This window comes from Apteryx rowi, unplaced genomic scaffold, assembly GCF_003343035.1.
Source record: "Apteryx rowi isolate R43461 unplaced genomic scaffold, aptRow1 scaffold_44, whole genome shotgun sequence".
NCBI lineage: Eukaryota > Metazoa > Chordata > Aves > Apterygiformes > Apterygidae > Apteryx > Apteryx rowi.
In genome coordinates, this window is record NW_020450694.1 from 694,992 (window position 1) to 712,785 (window position 17,794).

A 17,794-nucleotide genomic window follows, 5' to 3' on the forward strand; every position below is an offset into this window, starting at 1 on the left:
GAGATGTTAAGTACTTGCTATAATTACATATTATTGCAGTTTCTGCTGACAGTGCAACTTAGGCGGTTGGAATTCAATGAACTATCCAACAAATATCTGAAGTCACCGTTGTAACTGAAATTAAATCTGAATTTGTGTTCGAATCCTTTAATGAACTGTGTGCCTTGTTTAAGCAAAGCCATGTAAAAATTCTCACTTTTGCATAAATATTGGTTCCASAGCTAAAACTATTTAAAGTTTTAGAAAGCAGCCCTGATAACAGGTTAATAAAAGATATCTCCTGACACTGTAGTTAAAGGGCGAACATCTTATGAAAATTTGCTAAAAGTAAGAAGTGTATGGGCCATTAGCCACCAAAACAGACCTTCAACCCTTTTAGGTAATTTTGCTGAGTTTTAACAAAAACAAAAGTGGCTGCAGCTAACAGAAATGCATTCAACTCCCCACTCCCACAAGACGCCCATTAAGTTTTAACCTGAATGCTGAATGTGTCAAAACAATTAACACAACAGACCTCAGTCTTTAGCAAAGCCATTCTGAGGCCACCCCTGGGCAAAAAACAAAAACATCTTATGTAGCACCTGATATTTAAGAGCCCCTTACCAACAATATTTTAATTCACTTTTCACAAGTTTTACCTAAACCTGTCATTTCTGAGACACTTCAGAAATGATCAGCTTGCTGCAGAGTATTCTCATTTATAACAATTTGCAGATTCCTTTAGTAAAACTACACTGTTATATTCTGCACCCTCTGCACCAGATAGCTGTGAAGAAAGCATTGAAAACCAATGCTAGAACAAAATGAAGAAATTTTGCTGGAAGAGGGGTCTAATGTTAAATACTTTTAATAGCAGAGACAAGCAGACTTAAAAGGACCCAAGTATTGTTCTGAGTACAGGCTGTGGGCAGCACTTCTTACAATACAAGCTCATCCAACACCTCAGTTTGGAAGTGAAGGCAGGGAGCCATTCAAAGCCTGAGTTGGAAGGAATAGATCACATTCCTTAACATTCACATGTCCATGTATCACAAAAAGGGAAAGAAAAATTTCAGTGGAGATACCAATCTGTTTCTAAATACCATTAACTACCTGTTGTTTTTTGGATCCCCAGCCAAACATGTGACATTTTAAAGTACTGATGACATCATGCTCCCAGGGAACATGAAGTCAGTTTTGCCCTGACCTGTGCAAGATACAGAGCACAGGAGTTTGGCTTCAAGCTTCCTAACTTTATCTCTCTCTCTTTTTAAGTACAGTGGCTGTAACCTACAGCACCAAGGTATGCACAGAGCCCTACGTCAGAAGCAGCCCTGTTCTCAAAAAAACAAACCCTCCCCCATCCAGAAGACACCAACTAAACAGAGGCAAGTGGAACAAATCTAGTCTTCAGCAGATTATTTCAAATCCATTAAGAAACTTTAAGGTTCTTTTTGTCTTGCTGCTTGTAAGTTTGTTAGTATTTAAATTCCCTCCTTTCTATTCACCCGCACCTTCCAAGTGCCCAGCTCTTTCACCGTAAATGAAACACAGACCTAACGCAAAACAGAAAACATGTGCTGAAATTCCGTAACTTGCAAGGCATTTGCTCAGCACTCTTGCTGAACAAAGTAACTTAATTTCTCTCTCGCTCACTCCCCTTCACATCTTTGCCCTGATATACAAACCTGCCATATGAATGCACAAGACAACACAGAAGTCTGCCAGTTTCTGATAAGATACAGAAGCAAGAACAGCAATGACTTTCTCCCTCCCTCCCCCTCAAAWATACTACTAAAGCAAGCCCCTCATTCCATCATGTTTGACTTCTGGAAGCTATTTCTAAGATGCTGGACAGCCACACTCACACTCGAACCCTGTTAATATATTGTAATGTTTACTACAGTGATATTGGCCTCAAATTGCATCTTAACATTATTGGTCAACTCAACCAGAGGGAAAACATCGGTTTGGGTGCTGACTTAACTTCTGTAAAATTCAGCACCGTTTTGTATAAAAAGTTCTGTTCATGGACTGATGAAGAGCCAACACATGCTGTTATACTGCAGGAATAGCACAAAAAGCATTTCACAGTTAGTGCAATTTAATAGCTTTGGACCAATTTTTATTATTTTGCAAACAAATTTTATTTTTTACCTGCTGCACTCTGCAAACACAATAAGAGAACTGAAAGTCAAGATAAATTCCTTTTAGTCTCAGTACTGTTTGCTGTAGTAAGAGGTTGTTATAGTTGAACATCCAAACTTTACAGGCTAAACTAAACAGGATCCAAACAGGTTTTGCATCTGAAGTGATTTGCAACTTACTGAGGAGAAGATGGGGTGGGGGGGCCAGGGGAAGATTTCCTCCCTCAAAAGTTTGTAGTTGTAACTTAAAATTCACATCTGTTAAAAAGAGGCTATGCTTAATGACCAAGCTGTACTTGGAGATGACAGTTTTAGACTATCATTTCCCTTCTACAGTGCTGCAGATTGTGAGGATGAAACTTGAAAAAGGCTCATTGTTTCAGTACAATATTGTTCTCGGGATGGCTTGCAAAGAGCCACTGCTAGAACTAAACATTGAAAAGTCTCTGCAGCGCATACTGCTACTAAAAATATAGTTAAGGTGGAAAAAAAAATACCTACTACGGCCAAATTAAACAGGAGGGAGTATCTGGATATTCAGAAGGAATGCAATTTACCCAAGTTGAAATTTGCCCAGACACTCTTGCCTAGAGTGATTTGGCTATTTAATGACAAGAAATAGCCAGGAACACATATTTACAATTGGCATCCTCTCTCATRTCTAATACTATCCTGCTACCAATGAAACTGGTGTCTAATCAGACCGAGAGTCCTAGCTACAACCAGGGTGCTCCTTGGTGACCTCCAATCATCTAACAGATCCACTCCCACCCACCTTACTTCAGTTGCAACATCTTGTGTGCTCAAAAYCCAAGGCAGTATGCCCATTGACCTAGATATGAAAGATATTTGTAACAACAGGAAACTTCAAAGTGCTTAAGTTACTCTATCATTGATACAATTTCCAGAAGTAACCCAAAACACTCTTTATTAACAGAACTGTTTACTGCTGATACAATCAATGCCTAGAATTAGTCAGTACCAGCAACAAACCTTCCCTTCCCCCTAACGTAAAGGGAAAAGGCAGCCTAAAAGGAGACTTTGGCTCTATGGTAAGAGCTGTCTGACAATAACCAAAGTACAAACCAATTCTAAACATATGGATAAATTAATCTGAGATTCCTGCCATCCCCTCATCTTTGCCACTAAGTAGGATCAAAACAAGAATAAGAGCTAGAGCCCTCACCTATGCCTAAAAGAGAACTGATATTCTCAGATCAGTGTGTGACAGTTCTGACACAAAAGTGCAAGGTACTCCTGTGTAGAGGAAACAAGCCTGGAAAAAAAAAACACAAAACCAAACCTCAGAGCAAAGGGAGGTGACAGGTTTTCAGGAATATCAGTCTTGGTCACAAGGTCAGAGAGGACAGTGTCTACTCAGCATTATTTCCTTACAGAACTAACAGGGTTGCACACACCTTTCATCACTGAAGAGGATTTTGGATTTTAGGGGCCTCTGATCAGTCACAATGATGTTTCGCGACAGCCATAAAAATAAATACAACAGAAGGAAAAGAGTACCAATACCTATACTATGTYTGCTGTGTTTGATTCACCAGTAATGCACTTTTTAAAATAAGACATCTAGATGGAAATCTGTGTAAAGATTTCCTCCAACACATGGGAGAAGYCAAAATTAGAGGAGTTTTAAGTGCTGTATGCCTCAACCCTCATAAGAATAAAGCAGCATACACTCATAATGGAGAAGAAAAAACCCTCTTAACATGTTCACTAGAAGTTGGAATGGAATAGTCAAATATGCATCACTTCCCCATTTAAATCAGTAAGTAGCTGAAACTTTCCAGGGGTTACTTTTCCCCAAATAGAAGTGACCCTTCGGCAAATATTTCCCAGMATAAGGCTACAAGTATTCAAATACATGCTTACATTTATGTTGTTTCAAGAATTCCTACTGCATTTTTGGGGAACTCTACTTCCTCCCTTTCTTCTGTTAAGAATTATTCATAGAGCTCTGCTGTAGCTTCGGAGTTGAAAGAAAAGTTCAAAAACTGTAGATTTGAAGCTGCATGCTCCTATTGCACACACACAATCACACCAATGAACGGATAGAGAGAGGAGCACACAAACATGGATCTTAAGTATTTACATGCAGTAGCTTGCAAAGCAATCAGGCACACACACATTGTGCAGAAAGGTGTGCTGAAAATCAGTGTTGCTGTAATGATGCCTTCAGCCAAGCTAGGGTATCTTCTCTTCAACCCTTTTTGTCATCTACCATCTCACTAGTTAGGGGACAGCTCTGAGCTCCTCAGACAACCCCACCAGTATGACAAWAACACATGCATGCAAAGGTAGGTTTTTACCTCCTCTTCCACTCCCCACCCTCCCAAAATCTGCCAGGCTGGGGAGAAAACAATTTGCCTCCTAGAAAAATGCATCAACACTCAAAAAAAGCCGGTAGCCACTAGGCATCTTAAAAAACATAATTATATATACATACAGACAACATATGTGTAAAAAAAATAATAGAGCTCCTATAACCTTTTCAACCAAAATGAACAGTCAACTTGCAAACTTTCTGAAGTGATGCTGTCTACCRTTCTGGAATTGTCTACACTGCCTTTTATTTTAATGTGGGCTTTTTTTTTTTTTAATTAAAACGCCCCACCCAAAAAGGTAAAGTTACATCAATTAAACAGCAAGGAAAGAAATAAGAGTGATCTTAAAATGGATGCAGCAGAGTCTTTTAAAGAGCAACATGTTGCAATCAYCTTTCATTTTAGGGGAAGGGAGGGATTCCCTGAAAGGAACAGAGCAGGGCAGCAGTGGGGGGAGGGAGGCTGCGATAAAAACCAGCTCGGGGATTTAATTTAGCTAAAAACTTTGCTTTTCTGCCTGCTAAGAAGGGGCCGTGGGCCGGGGATCGGTGCCCGGCTCCTCTGCGGGAGGCTCCTTCTCGGCAGCTCAGGGAGGAGGAGAAGCAGAGAAAGGCACACACAGCAGAGAGGAGAAAAAGAAAATGGCGCAGAGACTAAGTCCCGACCGTCGACAAGGCGACTTTCCAGGGAGGAATCGGGGCCCAAGGGGGACCCCGGGAGGGCCGATGGGCGCGGATCGGGGGCCTCCGCAGCCCCCTCTCGGGGAAGAGGGGGCCGGGGGGGGCCGGGGCCCCCGGCAAAGGGGCGCTCGGGGCGGCTCGATGGGAACAATGGGGCCGGTGAGCGAGGAGCCGGGACTTAGTCTCTGGGACGCCATGTCTGCGCGCGGCCGGCGGGCGCCGCGGCCTCACTCACCGTTCGCTCGGAAATCCGCCTCGATCTGCGGGAGAGGGGAGACAGGGAGACACACCGTGAAAACGCCGTCCCGGCACGGGGGGGATTCTCCTCCTAAGGGGGGGGGGGCACGCTGGGGTTTCTCTCCCCCCCTCCTCCTCCACCCGCTCAATTCTCATTTTTTAGGAAAAATTAAATAACAAATGAGAAATAACCAGCCCGCCGCACAAGTGCCCTCCGTGGCGGCCGGGAGGAAGCTGCCCCCGGCCCCCGCAGAGCTCCGGGTGCCCCCCCCCCCCGCTGACCCCCTCCCCTCGGCCCGGGCAGGGGTCGCACACGGGTCCCTTCCCCCACCCAGCTCCAACTCCGCCCGGGCGCAAACCCGCCGCGGGGGTCGGGCGATGGGGCGCCCCGCCACGGCGGGGGCAGGCCGGCTTGACAGGGCTCTCCGCGGGGTGCCGCTCGCGGAGGGGCAGGCCGGGGCGGCACGAGGGCAACGCCGCCCCGCTGAGGGCGAGGGGGGCTGCGGCCGGGCCCGCGGGGGGCGACCCTGAGGGGAGCGAAGGGCCCCGCGGCCGGGCGCCCCCGGGGAGCGCGGCTCCCCGCCGGGGCGGAGGGGGCTCTCACCTGGGAATCGTTGTGCAGATGGTCGCCGCTCATGCCGGAAGGCGCCGGAGGCCTAGCGGAGCGGAGCGGAGAGGAGAGGAGAGCCGAGCAGCCGGGGAAGCGCGGAGCCGAAACGCGACGGAGAGCGCAGCCTCCTGGCTCCGCAGCCGATTGTGTAACAGACTAAGTCCCGATTTCCGCGCACTGCGCAGGCGCACCGCCTTTTAACCGCGGGGCGTGGCCGCCGGAATGTTAGGGGGAACGTTGGGCGGGGAGCCGGGAAACGGCTGTTCGGTCACTTGCACCCGAGCCACGCCCCCCGCGCGCCGGGCGCYGGTTATATTTGCATGCGGACCACGCCCCCTCCCTTGCCACTTCCCTCTGAACGCAGCCGACCAGCCACCCCCCTCCCGCGCGCCTGGAGCCGGGTCTCTTTTTACATATCCGGTCCCGCCTCTTCCTCCCACTCCTCCAATCGCGCGGCGAAAAGGGGGTTTAATTTGCATATCAGGCCCCGCCCCGCTTCCCCCCCACACACTATTGAAGGAACCCAGCGCATTGTGTAAGGGACCGGTTCCCAACTGGGCGCGGAATGCGCGTGCGCCCCATGGCACCCTGCGGGCAGGGGCGCTCTATTTGCATACGACGCCCCGCCCCTCGTGGCGCAGGCCCCGCCCCAGGGGACCGCCGGGGGAGTATGGCGGCGCCCTGCCGGCAGGAGGGAGGAGCGGGCCCGGGGCCGTCGCCAGGGGCAGGGGGGCCCTTCCCCTCCCCAGTGCCCCCGGCGACCGACGCAGTTACACTGCCGGCGCCCTGCCGGGCCTCCCGGGGCTCCCGTTACAGGGCCCGGCGGCTGGATTTCCTCAGGGGCCTCGCCAGGCCTGGCGGGCCCACGGCCCTCCTGCCTCGCGGTGCGGCCTGTGTGAGCTCGCGGGCTGGGGACGGGCTGCCGGCTCCGCTCCCGCCAGCCCAGCCTKCACCAGGTGCGGCGGCAGCAGCCAAGGAAGGCGTCGTCCCCGCCGGGCGACTCCGCGGGGTTGGTGTCTTCCCTCCCGGAGTGCTGCTGCTGGGTGCTGGGGCCTGGCTGGCCTGCCTCTTACACCGGCTCTCTGCAGGAGGAGCTCCGCCAGCCCGCCTGAGTCACGCTCCCGCAAAACCTTTGGAAGCGTAAATGGTCTGATGTGCGGGTTGATTTTGAGCACTTCAAAACGATGCGGCTGTCAGTTCCTTTTGGCAGGAAGTGAGCTGTGCTTGCTGTGCGCATCTGCCCTGTAGAAAGGCTAAGCGTGTCGCTGACCTTTCATTATTAATCTGACTACATGTTTGTATTGGGGTAGAACACAGAGGCCACAGTAACCGTAAAAAGATGGTTGTGTACTAGGTGCTGTACGAGTGTCCTGTATCCAGATAAAAATGATGCTAAGCAGGCATGCAGACTGGGTGGATTTGGGCTGAGATTAAAGGCAAGGACAGTGAGCAATGGTGTATTGCAAATGTGAGTTTTCTGCTTTAAAAAAGAATCAGTCAGCAAGATTTTTCTTCTTATGTAAACAGCCCCTTAAATGTTTTCTCCTATGAGGGAACTGAGGGGAAAAACAAAACAAAAGCTTTCTTTTCTTTTAGCTAATGTGAGAATGAATCATGTGCCTCCCTACAGAAACAAGACACCCTCCCCAAACCTAAATCTGAAGACATCTATTTCTGGTCTGCAGCAGCTCTGCTAAAGGGGCTTTCTCTCTGGTGTGCTTAATGGCAGGTTTAGTATGCACGGCTGCTACACGTCTCACAGGACTGCCTCCAGTCTTCTTGGAGCTTCCATCCAGCGCTGCAACACAGACTGCACTTTTTCCCGACTTCTTTACGCAACCAGGGCTTTGATTTGACACTAAAATAATCCAGTGCTGCCAGGCTATCTGAAGCGATACATCAAAACGTAAGCAGCAACAGCAGCCACCTATTTGCACTGCATATTTATATCCTGTAAAGGGAAAACTCTGTCACTTTCTTGCTGTCTTCAGAAGAGGATCTGAGGACTTCCTTTTTTTACTGAGAGCAGGCAAGTATTTCTGGCTCTAGAGCTGTTTATTATGCAAACCGCTTTAGTCACTGTTAGATTTTTAAGTATAAACATAATGAAAAGGCTGTTTAAGAGACACCTCTCCTATTGGAAGAGGTGTTTGCCCTTAGCTTGCAAAAATAGAAGGGACCTTTTGGAGGAGCCTAGGCTGCTAGCCCATCCTCACTGCCGTGCAGAGGTGTAGGGGAAACCAGTGAGCAGTTGTGTCCTCTGATGTGGGACAGCTTGGAAAGGGTCTGGTACCTCCAGCTCTGGGCATTAGAAATTCCTAAAAGCTCTTTCTCTTGAAGCAGCAATTTCATTTTATATCTTGTACATCTCCAGCTCCCCAAGAAGCCTTGCTCGGGTGGCCTTGCTCTCTCACAAGAGAAGGACCAGCTGCAGCACCCCACCACGCTGCAGCTGCAGCCAGCCCTGTTCAGAGGAAAGGATCACTACCTCTTCGAGCAGCTGCCATCTTCAGAGGCGCTCGCAAACACCCTTCTGGTTGCAAAAGGGAGGCCTCTCAAGTGGCACAGGAGGTGCAGGGCTGCATTGTCTGCAAGTGTCAGCTGACAACCAGATACCATAGCTCTGAATGTAGCAGGGACCTTCCCAGGTTGTTAGCTCTGACCTAATAGACACCACTCCCATGGCAGCTGGGACAGATACATTAGTGACAAGCAAAACCTTGTGTCACTGCTGTGAATACCGCCTATGTGGTGAAGCAAACCTCTGGCGGAGATGTCCATATCCAAACCAGGTACAAGAGTCTCCCAAAGATCATTTCCCATCTGCTGCATTTTGTCTCCTGTCTCCCATGGGATTCAGGGAGAATTATAACTTGTTCAAAGGTGTATTCAACTGTAACACCTCTGTGGCTGCATCTGTTGCAACAAACTGTTTGGGAAAAAAACAAAACAAAACAGAGCTTTCAAGACACCATGCAAACTTACAACCTGCATTGTGGCGCTCCAGGAATCTTTTGCTCAACTTAATGAACACACTTGCAACCCCCCAGCGACTGTTGACACCCGCTTCGTGCAAAGCTTGCATYCGTTGTTGCTAGGGAAGATCCAAGCAAAGGAAGGGAAAGGCCCGTACAGGACATACTGCCATATAACGGACCCTTTCTATGGCAGAGGCTGGCAGTGAGAGGGTTAACATGATTAGGCTTGCTTCTCTGGCAAGACTGCACACCCCATGAAGATAAATGGGGGAAGTTCACACCTCTGAGTGCTGTTGTCTCGCTCTGTCTCTCTGAGGGCTCCCTGGGATGGCAGTACATCACCATCAGGTTAATGTAGCTTAGGTGATTGCTTGCAAAAAGAAATGTCTGGAAACTACACGTTTAAATTAAATCATAAATCGTCCTGAATATAAAATCCTGTAGGAAACCCTCCGGTTCTTGGTCCTGGTGAATTGTGAGATTTGATTGATTTGGTGTACTTGGGACTTCTTGCTGTGATCAGACTCAGGGTGCCCTTTTGGGGAGAGGGAGGTGGGTGCCTTTTTCCTGACCGGCTTTGCAGCCAACACAGTGCATCAGAGTAAGATCCTACTCCGGCTCCAGCCTGTGTCCCTGCACTGTGCACAGAGGAGATCTGTAAGTGCAGGAAATCCCCTTGCCAGACCAGGCTCATGGCCGCGCTGTGGTTGCAGCCTCCGCTTCTGCAGTGCTTCTCTCTAAAAGCCGAAGCAGGGAGTCTGGGAGACAAACAGCTTCCCCAAACCTGTGTCCTTCACTCTGCAGTTGGATCCCTGGCTTTTAGSGACCTCTGCAAAGGCTTTGCCAAAGGTCACCCCAAAGGCTGCGCTGGGCTTTGGCTCCAGGGTGGGCACTGCCCCAAGTGCACGCAGCGGAAGCGGAACTCCTGCCTGCTCCGGGCGTCAGCCTGGGCATGGGCTCCGGGGGGACCTCGGCGCTCAGGCCAAAACAAGAGGCGGCTGGGGCTGAGTCTTGTCTGCGCTTCTGGGTCCTTCACTCGCCAGCTTCCCACGTGGGATATGGGGTGGCAGCGTTGCAGCTTGTCACCTTTGCTAGGCCTTGGGATGGAGACGGGTGCAAGTGGGGTCATTCGACAACAGTTTACTACTCAAAGTAGGTCACTTGCCAGCACTGGCTGGGAACGCTGGAGCAGGTGGGAACTAACTCAGGCTGTACTGTTGCTGTTTCAGACCTAAGAAGCTGAAGGTAAATGCAAAATGAGTCTCTAGGACCTATGTAGGACATGAACTCTATGCATCCAAACCCCTGGACCCCCGATAGCCCTCTTTCCAAGCCATTGCCTTGCCTTTAGCCTCATATGAAGCTATTTGCGCAGCTTTGCTTCTGTTAATTCTCTTTTATTTTCAACTTATTTTGTTATGTAATGCATTTTAAGTTTAAATGAAAGCAGGTTTTGTAAATAAGTACAATTATTTCTTGATACTTTTGATTACAATATTAAAAATTCAGGTCTTTGACCCCCTTTTGGAGCACAGGAGGAGACACAATGCTGCCAACTCTTCTGATGTTATTAGCAGTCCCAGGATGCCCAAGTTTGCTTGCTTTGTTTTCTTTGACGTTACTTCATAAGAATCTCAACCTTCATTCAGAGGCAGCAGCAAGTTTCTAGCCTTCATGTTTTATGGTAAGGGGTGGGGGGGGAARGAAGCTTCTGAATATGAAACCAGTCCTTTCTGCCAGCTGAGGAGGTAGTGAAAGAACAATTACAAGACATGTTTAAACCCTAAAATCTCATTTTTAAGATGCTGTCATAATTTTTGAGCCYTAACGCATCATTTTGTAAAAACTTTGATTAGGATGCCTATATTACTAGTCTACAGTTTTTCACAACTAGAGAGACCTGCCTGATGTGCCGGATTCCAGATCAGTATAATCCTGAACACCTGTTATCWCTAGAACAAAGTGACACTTGTACAAAGTAGGAACAATCAGATATATGACTTCCCTCATTTTTTTATTAGGATAACTTGCTCAAAACATTCATACCTATTATGTACTGTTGAATGTTTGGAAACAGAATGATCTCAGTGGTTTGAAAGCTTTTTATTTTCTGCTTTAATAAACCACAGCAATTATTCACAGTTTTATATGTACGACAGGGGAGCAAATTAAGCAGAACCAGCAGATACCATTGTGAGTGGTAGCTTTCAAAGGTCAATCTTAATTATTGAGTTTCACCTGGGAAGGGAGAGGCTTGCAGAAATCCGAGGAATTATTAGTTAGAAAATAATAGCCAATATCAATTGCGCTGTATTGTGAGAAAGGTTCTGTTTGGTGCCCTCATTTGCTGAGGTTAAAGGAGCCAGGAGTGCTGCAAAGGTTGGTGTRCAATATAAAAAAAGGGATGAAGAAAAGAATGTTTGGATCATTTTCTAAGGAGTAAATAACATGCATTTTCTCACCGAGTCAGTTAATATATACAAAAAATACGTACCTGTTCTGTGATTGTTTATGGCTGCTGTATGACCATTGCCTAACACAGAATACAGTCCTGTGCGTGTATTCCCCTCTGCCACATTGCCTCCCTGCTACTAGCAAATAAAAATGATTCTCCTGCTTGAGGAAGCAACAAGAAACCTGTAGGCAGCACCTCGCTTCAGCCAGTCCTCCTAGTTTTACTGCGCAGAGAAATGCCCTGGATTTGGAGACCAGGCTGCCCATCCCCTGGGCTCGCAGCAGCAGCGTGGGTGCCTCGGCAGGCCCAGGGCACACACGGAAAGCCACCATTGCATAACGTGGCAAGTGTAGGAGGCAACAGCATGGCTCTCTGAAAGCTGCAGTGTTGCAAGGATAACTGAGACAGGGAACCGTTTCATGTAATCAGTGCCCCAGAAAGAATTTCTCCTGAATTTAGCCTAGCTGGTTTCACTTCTTTGTCTCCCTTAGCTGATTTCAGTTGCTATTTCTTACACAGTAACATAATTTTGTGATGCAGATTCCCGACATTGCAAGGAAAGGGTCCAAACATTTCTATTCATATCAGAACGGCTATTAAAAAAAATACTCAGAGTTAAATTTGGTACCCACAGTTAATAAATGGTGCTCCTTCACAGTATAATGAGATAATATTTCTCYTGTCTGTAGTGTTTTCCATCCAAGGGAAAAAAGAATCCCCATTTTGGGAAAGAAACTGCTCACTTGGAGTGCTTCCATTTCTGGAGTTGCACCACATGAAGAATGCTGGGCCTAGCTCCAGGAGAGCTGAGCAACCTAAACCCATCCAAGATCTACGGGAGCTCGGATACCCATCAATCTGAGTGCCAGGCCAGACGTATCCCAGAGACAGCCCCTTCTAAGCTGGAGAGCACTTCTGAAACACTGCCTTGAGAAAAAAAAAAGTAATAAACAAAACACAAACTTTGCACAAATCCGTGGCAGAGCTGAAAATATAACAGAGGCTCTTGGTTCCTGGTGAAAGCTTAGGTGCCAGTGTGAGGCAGCACTTGAAGCAGGTATGACCAGGGAGACCACAGATACCCACTGTTAAGGCCGTCTGCCTTTCCCTGCTTCTCCCAAAGCTGCTACCTCTGCATGCAAAATCCTCCTCCTGGATCTGCTGCCGCATACACATCTGCCCACGTGCCATCACTTTGCACCTGAAGGACCCGCAGACTCAGGCCAGAGCTCTTGCTTTAGCCTGAGGGCTTTGAGATAGGCTAAGTTTAGCCAGTAGCTCAGTCTGAATAACATAGMAAGAGCCCCTAAGCTGCAGGGAGCTTAGCCCCTCTTGCAGGCTGGAGGGGAGCTTGAGCTAGTATAGGTGCATTCAGGCTTCAAAGCCTGAATGAGGTGCAAATACCTCATCCTTAGTCACAGAGGCAACCTGTGGCTCTATTAATGGCTTCGTTAGCTTTGGCAGCAGTCAGCACCGCTGCCTCCTGGGGAGGAGGAAAGGCCCAGCACCATGCAGAGCTCAGTTCGTGCCCCGGCACAGACTTCACCTTGGGCCAGCCTCGCCACCACAGCCATGCTTGCCAAATTGCTGCTTTCACTGCGGCAGCAGCAGGAGGCTGCTGTGAAAATGCTGCACCTCAGTCTATGCACTGAGCCATCAGTGAGTGTCCTTACACCAGTGAAGAAGTCACTTACATACCCCCTCCGGCACAGGGGTGGGCCCAGCCAGCACCTACGGCTCTTTCCAGATGTCTCAGCTCTCTCCACTCTCAGTAGTGGCTCTAAGACTTTGCACCACATAGGACCTCAACAGGCAGGCACAGTGTCTGTCCTCTTCCATGGCTCTTCCCAGGCTTGGTGTGGGCATGGCCACCTCTTACACATTAAGAAACCAAGCCAGAAGGACTAGCCCAAGCTGAGAAGCAGTAAACTCCTGGTAGGGACAGGCCCCACCATTTCCCATAGAGGAGCCACCCCACTGGGGTTAAATAAACCCTCTCTACCAGCACTACACTAGGGAAGATCTGCCCTATATTACTTTGGGGCCTCTCTGCTGTCATTCTTCAGCTGGCAAATGAGGATCATGTTTCCTCCAAACCACACACAGGTGATGGGGTGTGATGTGCAGGTGTGGGAGCCTCTGCTAATCAGATGAGAATGATTCAAGGAGTCAGGGCGTTTCCAGGTTTAGCCTCATCAGGCTGAATAACTGGGCCATTACTGAGCAGAGGTATTTCAAAGCTGGGTCTGCTAAGCATCACCCTCTCACTGAATGTGGGCTAGAGCTTAGCATCCCCTCACAGTCCTCGTGCATCCATCAGATCATGCCCAGGTTCAGTCCTGGGTGCAAATCCTTGGCTATGAATCAAGACCAGGCAGCAAAACACGGGCAGAGGCAGGAGCAGACCAAGGGCGTTCCTGTACTCCCTCCCAGCTGGAGCACCCAGGGTCCTTGCACAAAGCTTCCTCCAGTGGTCCCAGGGTGACAGGACATCCCTTGCATCCTCAGTCTTGGTGTGTCAATGCTAGCAATGGGCGTCAAGGTCCTTGAACTGAGAGACCTGGTCTCTAGGTTTGTTTTAGCCCAACCATCCCCCAGGGTGCAAGAGCCCCATGCAGGCCATCGTACCCACCTTTGGGAAGCCCTGGAGCGGGTCGTTTTGGCTGAGGGCCTGGGGACAGCGCAGGGACAACAATGTTCCTAGCAGAACAGGAACATTGAGAAGCAGAGAGCGTAGAGGTGCACACACCTTTCCCCTGGTCCTTTTTTAGCTCCTACACCAAAAGCATGCCACATTTCACTCCGACCCATGGACAGGGACCGCTAACATGCTATACATTGAGATGAAGTGTCCACATGACAGCATCATGTCAGGCAGAAAAGATTTTTGGGGCAGGCTTGTGTCTAAGCCCTGCTGCAACTAGTACAGTCCCATTATCAGGTTAAGGCTGCTAATTCTCTAAAAATTCAATGAGCTGCTATTTGAAGTTTTTAACTGACTCTTTAAACGAGACTTTAAAGGCTAACTGTTGGAGTGGTTCTGACCAAATTTGTACATTTTATGAAAAATAGACAGCTCTGTTTCAAAAGGTTTATATCATTGGTTTTAAAATTATTTAACATGGTTTTAGCTGGAACACAAGTCTCACCTAAAATAATTTGCAACCTTAATATTGTAACAGAGCTACCAAACCCTGAGAGTGAACCTGATCTGGAAATCCATCAGAACCAAAGGTGGAAATAACTAGTGTAGAGTAATTTTGTCAAAGAAGAGGTAATGAAGATACTTTGTAAGGAAACACTAATCAATCTCAAATCATGAATGAAAACCCAAATGATCATGAGACTGATTTTAAAAATAATGAGGTTTTAATTAGAACAATATTTGGTTTCCTTTTATTTGTTAATTTTTAAAAGTGAGTTGTAACCTTCAGGGGGGTTTAGATTCATAAACTCCTTGGACCCTGGTAAATATTTTCTTGTCCTAAATAGGTCTTCATAAAAGAGAAATGCAAGGTGGATGTTGCCAATGCCAAGGATTTCATAGCCTGTTTCAAAAATCCACATCTCAGTTATAATGAGACTGGATGTAAAATAATAAACTTAATTTGCTTTTTAAATTCTTAGCACTGATGCCTTGAAGGTGCTTTTTATTGTCATTTTGTATGATGAGGTGGAATAGGAACTTAGGCCTGGTCTGCTGAATATAGCTGCACTGATTTGACATAGTAGCAAATCAGTTTAATTAGATCAGTGATTAGACCTTGTCTGAGCACTCCTTCATGTTAGGGGAGGCTTAAACTACAGTGGAATTACACCTTTAGGTTGGAGAAAAAAAAACAGCTGCTGAATAAAAAAAAGGTTTGTCCTTTAACACCTTTAACACCTGGTGCTAAAGGTCCTTTAAAGGACCTTCTCCTTTGGTCCTTTTTCTGGACCAAACTACAGAGCTGGCAGGTCAGCTGTGAGGAGGTGCTGTAACCGCCCATGTCTGCGGGGCCGAGAAAAGGTGGTGGGAGAAACTTCTCACGGAGGTAACCTCTGGACCCAGATCACCACGCTTGTGCCCTTACAGTACACGGAGCGAGCAGCCCAGAAGAGCTCGGATCGCAAAGAGCAATAGGACTGTCCATCAGATCTCGTCTTGGATCGTACCATCTCTCTCTATATATACATATACGTGTGTGTGTGTGTATATACGTATATATATGTATAGATATAGATATACAGAGAACATAGACAAAAATCATCACGACTTCAGAGAGCTCAGAAGCTATGGAGATAGCACAGAAATAAGATGTGGGTACCCAGCTATCTAAGCTMTTTAATTTAAGCTGAGGCGTTCTGCCTGGTGCCGGTGAGGATGCTTATTTCTTGTAACTGTTGCGGCCGGCTCTGTGCAACCAGCCGCCGGTGGCCGCTCGGGAAGGGAGGGCGTTGCGGGACCCGAGCTGCTGCTCTCCGCTGGGAAGCATCTCCTGGTCTCTCCGTGCCTTTCCCCCTCGCAGCCACGCGACAGGCTGGCGGCAGGCTGGACACAGGCAGCGGGGGCCTTTCCAGGCCGCCGCCGGGRTTGTGCGCCCCTGCATCCGTCCTGGGGACGTGTTAGCGTCAGCCTTAAGGAATAAAGTCAGGGTGGGCAGGTGCAGGCATAAAGAGGGGCTGGAGCAGGATCTGCTTTAAACCTCTGTACACAGCCAGCGAAGCGGGTGCGTTTCCGTGAAAGCAGGTGAGCAGCAAAGCGTAGCTCACGTCACAGCCCGACTGCATGGACGGGAGGCAGCCTTTTAAATAAAAATAACAGGGAGCCCACAGGAAAGCGTCTCGCTGGCAGCTGGAGCCGCCGTGCGGAGAGAGCAGCAGCGTTGCTGCCGCGTGCCCAAGCCCTCAGCCCCCCTGCATTTTGGCTGGTGCGTGACGGGCACCCATCTTCACCCAGGGCACGTGACAGGTCACGCTGGAGGCCAGCGCAGGTGGCGGCAGGGACCCACGCGGCCTTCGCGGCGGCTGCGCTGATCCCACATCCCATGGAGCGGCCAGGGGCTGCCGGCACCGAGGAGGTGGCTGGAAAGCCCTAGCAAGGCAGACACGAGGAGGGCGACAGCAACATGAATCGTTGGGGGCGGAGATGCTCGGCAACCGCTTGCTGCTTCCTGACGTAAAGAGAACCCAACCAGCAGGACCCTTCCTCACTCCTGAGCTGAGGCCTGACTTCGGTTTCCACCCAGCCCCCAGGAAAGGCCTTTCCTTTTCCTTGGGGTGACCCAAGACCCCGCGATGTGGCTGCAGCCGGGCTCCAGGAGCTGCTCCTCCTGCCAGCAGGGGACAAGGAGGGACTGGGGCTCCTCCACCGCCTCCTCGCCGAGGAGCAGTGACTTCTCATCCTGCCCACGCAGACTGCAGCCCTGTGGTCCTGGGAACTGATTTTCATCATTATGCTTGGAGCAATCTGGATGCAGGTGAAATAAATAGACGTCTCCTGGCCAGCTGTGGAGACAAGGCCAGATCCAGAACCCCTTGAAACCAATGAGAAAAACTCCTTAAAATTTCCAGGAGCCCTGGACGGGGTCTCCAGCCAGGTGCATGGAGAGAATGGGATGGATGAGACTGGAGCAGCTGCTCGGATGAAGGGAATGACATGGCCTGGAAGGGACCAGGTGAAATCCTGGCTCCGGGGAGTCTGTCTGTAGGCATTTTGGCATTGACTCCAGTAAAACCCATTTAAAGTGTAAGCAAATTCAGTGCCTGGCTGACTCCATGCTGATGAGCATCGGCCTGGCTCAGAGAGGTACTGAAGGGTTATCCAGGGAGGACGGGCAGGGTGGTGGGCGCACGAGATGCTGGGCAGCATACAGGCTCTCATTTCTATGGTTTTGCATTGCGTGCTGAAGTCAGCCAGCCTTCATTTATATTACATCAAATAATAGTAAAAACACAAACTACCTAAGATGAACCTTGTGGTGCAGGCTGCCCTCCCGCCCAAGGTGGTGTCCCAGCCACGGGAATGTCTCGCTCCCTGGAAAGCAGCTCTTGAACCGCTGCAGTTTCCAGCCCAGCACACGAGAGGGAAGCGGCACCAACGTGGGGCTTTGCTCCCGTGCCAGGATGTGACGATTCAGGAGCTGTTTCACGGCAGTTCAGCCGCGTGGTGGTAACCTGGCAGAGACCGCTTGTGAGTCATGCTCCAAAATATTTCCCAGGCACTGGGCAAGCGGCCAGGCCTGGCTTGGACAGGAGCACGGCGCCGTGCCCTCCCTGCAATCCAGGCCGTGCGCTTAAGGACCTGACCTTACCCCCTGTTAGCTGCTCTCCGAGGCAGCAGGATCTTCCTGCACCTCCAGCCCTGGAACGAGCCGCTGCAGCCTGGCA

At 49.1% G+C, this 17,794-nt stretch overlaps 1 protein-coding gene and 1 long non-coding RNA gene across 2 annotated transcripts in view; one reads left to right on the forward strand and one right to left on the reverse strand.

Annotated features, from left to right (window-relative positions):
- TOP1 (DNA topoisomerase I) overlaps positions 1-6,195 on the reverse strand; it is a 69,623-nt gene extending 63,428 nt beyond the window's left edge. Inside the window, exons 1-2 of the mRNA XM_026076789.1 lie at positions 5,987-6,195; positions 5,381-5,405 (exon numbers count right to left, since the gene is read on the reverse strand). Of these exons, the coding sequence (XP_025932574.1) occupies positions 5,381-5,405; positions 5,987-6,019 (58 nt within the window). The 5' untranslated portion in view covers positions 6,020-6,195. The remainder of the gene's footprint in view (positions 1-5,380; positions 5,406-5,986) is intronic.
- A 462-nt stretch (positions 6,196-6,657) lies between these two features.
- On the forward strand, positions 6,658-11,478 carry LOC112971433. Its single transcript, XR_003255341.1, has 3 exons — positions 6,658-7,221; positions 7,722-10,215; positions 10,480-11,478. It is a non-coding gene; the product is annotated as an uncharacterized LOC112971433 (long non-coding RNA).
- Positions 11,479-17,794: the final 6,316 nt, after the last annotated feature.